This window comes from Galeopterus variegatus, unplaced genomic scaffold (genome assembly GCF_000696425.1).
Source record: "Galeopterus variegatus unplaced genomic scaffold, G_variegatus-3.0.2 Scaffold2061, whole genome shotgun sequence".
In the NCBI taxonomy this organism is placed as follows: domain Eukaryota; kingdom Metazoa; phylum Chordata; class Mammalia; order Dermoptera; family Cynocephalidae; genus Galeopterus; species Galeopterus variegatus.
In genome coordinates this window covers 287,686-292,311 of record NW_007728172.1, presented here as the reverse complement: position 1 = coordinate 292,311, position 4,626 = coordinate 287,686, and the positions used below count along the sequence as shown (strand labels likewise).

The 4,626-nt window shown below is 46.2% G+C and overlaps 1 protein-coding gene across 1 annotated transcript in view; it reads left to right on the top strand.

Annotated features, from left to right (window-relative positions):
- The window catches only part of ZAR1 (zygote arrest 1), a 3,655-nt gene extending 618 nt beyond the window's left edge, over window positions 1-3,037 (top strand). The window contains exons 2-5 of the mRNA XM_008580296.1: window positions 16-142; window positions 1,540-1,632; window positions 1,717-1,791; window positions 2,878-3,037. Of these exons, the coding sequence (XP_008578518.1) occupies window positions 16-142; window positions 1,540-1,632; window positions 1,717-1,791; window positions 2,878-3,021 (439 nt within the window). The 3' untranslated portion in view covers window positions 3,022-3,037. The remainder of the gene's footprint in view (window positions 1-15; window positions 143-1,539; window positions 1,633-1,716; window positions 1,792-2,877) is intronic.
- The last annotated feature ends 1,589 nt before the right edge of the window (window positions 3,038-4,626 follow it).

Here is a 4,626-nt window from a genome sequence, read left to right as displayed (position 1 = left end):
GCGGCCCGCGCCCAGGAGCCCGGAACCGCCCCCGCCGGCGGGGACGGCCGAGGACGGCGGGGACGGAGCGGAGGCGGCTGCCGCGGGGCAGGGGGCGTCGCCGCGGAGCCCCGAGCCGGACAAGGAGCGTCTGCGCTTCCAGGTGAGGCCCGGGTGGGCTGGGAGGCCGGCAGGGGCGCTCGCGGGTGTGGGGCTCCCCCGGTGGCCCTCGGGCCACGTCGTTGTTCCCGCGGCCGCTGAGCGCGGCTGGTGTCGTCCTCCCCAACAGCGGGGTTGAGTCGAGCGTAGCGTGACCTACGCGTAGCGAGTGCAATAAGACTCCGCGTCACGGCTCGGCCAGGTAGTCGAACGTTCTTATTCCGGGCGTATCTGTACTGTAAAGCCCTGACCGTAGGCACAGGGGTGATCTGAGATCGGGTGTTCACACACAACGTCAGGTGAACTTGCAGGAAAGACGAGTCTCAAGGACGCCTCTCTGGTTTCCCCGCTAAACGTGGCAAAACCCTCAGTCGACCGCTGGGGCCCCAGTCAGCCCTTTACCTGATCTTTATCTTCATCTTCCAAACCAGCAGTCTACTCCTGAAGTGCCTTCCGTAAGAACTTGCTTTGCTTTTTAAAAGCACCCCTTCCAGAATTCCAGCACTGCTGGAGCACTTGCGTGGAGAGCAGCAGGCTGCACCCTGAAGTAAAGGGCTGGGGCCCACGGAGGCGGCCGTAGCCCAGGGGAAGCAAGAGGCAGGAGAGGTCGTGAGAGGCCTTTCGCACACTCGTCCTAGGGCTGTTTTTCTTCCCCTCTTTTTTTCCGGGGGCGTAGGGGGAGGGAGGAGGAGGGAGTGAATCAAGCCAGGGCTTTCAGTCCCAACTTAGCCATAAAGGTGCTGTGTGTGATCTGGGCAAGTCTTAACCTTCCTGGGCTTCATTCAGTTTGCTCACCTGTGAAACTTAAGTTCTCAAAGTTCCTTCTAGCTCTAACTTCTTACTAGCAGGGAAGAGGGGAAGCGTGGGAGTGAGGTAATGTTACTTTAGTCCATGTTAATTATGAGTTATGGCTTATCCACAACTTATGTTCGTTGCACTACTGTATAGGAACTTAACTAGCAGCAGAGGGAACTTAATCTCAGGTGAACACCTTAAGGTATTTTAGATTCAGAGTCTTATTTCTTTTCTTTAGCTTAATAACTTTAACGTGTGTATGTTCTAAGACCAGACTTTATCCTGCAGAGAAAAGGCTTCCCTAAAGAATTTCGAGCTTCAGAGAATCCTCGATGTTTGGCTTTTCCCTGGCCCGTCTGAGGGAAAACACTTATTTGTCAGCTAGCCTTATGAACGAAGTCGACCTAACATAAACTACTTCTATAAGCTTTCTTATTTGCTTGACCAAGTTATCAGCTCACTATACTGTGGAGGTTTACCCAAACCTGACCCTACTTCCTTCTGTGTTCTAGAATGAAGTTGCCAGTTTTAAGTACCAAGGAGATCCTTTCTAGCTTCTGAAATGAATAACTTGGGTGTCATGTTAAATTCTAGTATTCTGTTCAGTTCTTAGAGCAGAAGTACGGCTATTATCACTGCAAGGACTGTAACATCCGATGGGAGAGTGCTTACGTGTGGTGTGTACAGGGCACTAACAAGGTAAGAAATACCATGTAACTGGCATCCTTTGGCCAAATATGTCAAGGGGCTTTTGCTTTAAGTTTCTCCTCTTTCTCATCACAGGTTTACTTCAAACAGTTTTGCAGAACTTGTCAGAAGTCTTATAACCCTTACCGAGTGGAGGATATCACCTGTCAAGTAAATCAAATGTTTGCAATTTGTCTGAATTTGGTAGTGGTAGAGGGTTTTCAGTAAGTTTCTCAAATGCATTGCCTAAAAGGCTAGGTTCCTCGTGACCTTCAGTTTGGATTGCTTTTGCTAGGAGTTGTGGAACTAACACTCAACTGGGAAGCAGCTCCTTACTGCTAGCTTCCTTCTGCCCTTGCGAGTCTTGGTCACGTTAACCTCTTCTGGAGCTGACCTCACTTGCAATATGGAAGAATGCTTGCCTTACCTGCTACTCACGAGTCTACTGTAAGAGGAAGCAAACCAAAAAATATAGAATATCTTTCTACTAATGTGAGGTGGAAAGATTGTTTACTCAAATGCTTTTGAGGCACATACTCAAGTTAGTCTTGAGTACCGGGGTTTAGTTTGTCTTGCCTGAGAGCTCACAAGGAGACAGTTTAAGGTAAATTTAAGTTGCCCAGCTTTATGGGGTTAACTCTTAACGTATTGCTTGCTTACTACTAACTGGGCACTGTGCTAGGGACTGAGACAATCTTTAAGAGGAAAGACATGACCGAATTTGCCTGTTATACACAGCTAATGGAGCCGAAATTGCCTGTTGAGACAGCCTAATCGATGCACTTGACCCAAGGTGGATGCTAGAAGCATTAAAACCCTAGGGTGGGTGGGGAGAAACAATGGAAAACCATTGAGTTACTCAGATCATGGGTGGATGGGGTATGTTTCTAAAGTAGGGTGTCCTAACCACTCTGCTCTTGGCTTCATTGTCAAATTCAGCCCCCAGTTGTTGGTGTTTTCCATCCTTCCCTACCCTTCAAGTGCATGAAGAGACTTCCTCTTAGAAAGTTGTCTCAAGGGGAAACTTTGCAGTTCATAACTGAATCCAATGTAATATAGCACCATTACTGCATGGTAAACATCCTTTTCCTAACTCTATCATTGCTATGCAGGGATGTAGACAGATTAAGCAAGATCCTGTACCAATCTTGTCTCGAGTGTATTCAACAACTACTTGAATAGACTTGAAAAATAACTAAAGTCCTAGTTTCACTGAGGGTTTATCTTTTACATGTACTTCTCACTTTGGTTTTTCAGAGCTGTAAACAAACAAGATGTTCCTGCCCAGTAAAACTTCGCCATGTGGACCCTAAACGACCCCATCGTCAAGACTTATGTGGGAGATGCAAAGGCAAACGGCTGTCCTGTGACAGCACTTTCAGCTTCAAATACATCATTTAAGTGAATGTAAAAAACAAACAAACAAAAAACCCTGAGCGTGTGCTAGAGAGGACAAGTGAGCTTTTTTCCCATGCCTCCTCTTCCTACCTCTCCTTGCTCAAAATACTTCGTGAAAGGCAGTGTATTTTGACAAAGCCTTCAAATAAAGGTATTGCAAAACAACTTAAACTTTATAAAATTTTGTCTTCTAAAAGTTTTAGGAGAGCTTGTCTTGTGCAACAGTTTGGGCCTGTCACTTTACCTTTAGCGTGGCACAGAATGCGCTGGTCTGAGCTAGGTTATAGCCAGTTGAGACAATTTAGAGGGCTCAGACATGAGACTTACTATTAGGTCTATATGGCTGAAGCTTGTGCGATGTTAATAAAAAGAAGCCACCTAACCGTTACAGTAAGCATTCTTCTGGGGGAGATGGAGACTGAAGGTAACCTAGAGTCAGAACACAGGGTGGCTGCTGAGGGGTAGGTGGGAACTTCAGTGCATACAGGTGACCTTAGTTTAATAGCTAACCAACGACTGGTGGTGGGGAGGCTGGGAGCACTGACCTGACTTATTAACTTCGCAAATGTGGTGCAAGTGAGGCTTGGAACAGGGTGGCTACGGGCAGCTTCTTCAAGATGCTGAATAACAAATCCATTAGGACTTCAGGTTGTAACTGTTTAAAAAACACAACCAAACTTTTAAAGTAGATCCTCAGTGTATTTAAAGATTTCATGTTAGACATAGGTGTTAGTTTCTATTGCCTTTATTGACTTGCAGTTCTAGTCAAGAAAACTAACTCTAACTGTATCTAAGCCTCTCATGATTTCCATAAACACTGAGGCTCTCAGAAAAGAACTGGCTTATAATCTTGCATAAAACCCACGAGAAGATTCTCTGTGGCTCATTCTACACTTCCTACCCTTTACTTGCTAGTTGAGGTTGGCACTGCATTTAGAGCCTCAGATGTTTCTAACAAAAGTGGAGTTGGGGGCTAGTAGAGTTGATTATGCCTCCTCCCAGTTTTCTAACCAGCCTGATTAAGCCTTACTGCCTTTGAAAGGCCAAAAGCTGACATCGTATATAGTCTAAAGGGGTTAAAAGGCGAAAGTGGATTAAGGATTCTACAGAAACCTCATGTCAAGCAAAAAGGCCCAGCTGCATCGATATGGGCCTAGGCAGTGCTTGTAAGATGCATATTGCTGGTCCCCTATCCCCACTGAATCACTGTCTTGGGTAAAGTATTTTGTAAGCACCACAGGTGTTGCTCATGGAGTTGAAGTGGGAGAACCACTGGTTGTCAGCCCTGTGCTTAGTTCAGGTATTAAATACAGATGTGGCTTCTGCCCTTATGGAACTTCCAGTATTGCATGTAGAAGTGGAAGTTGTGATATGTAATATGGAAGATCTGCTTAGTTAAGGGCATGTAATAAATAGGGGATCTGACTTAGGGAGGTCAGGGAAGGCATGCCTAAAAGAATGAAACTTCAGCTGAGCTGAAGTTTGAATGAGTTGATTTAGGCAAAAGGGGAAGGAGAAATTTTCCAGACTAAGGCAACAACATGCAAAGGTCCCTGTGGTAAACAAGGAGACCAGTTGGTAGAATGTTCTGGAGGACAATGATGGCAG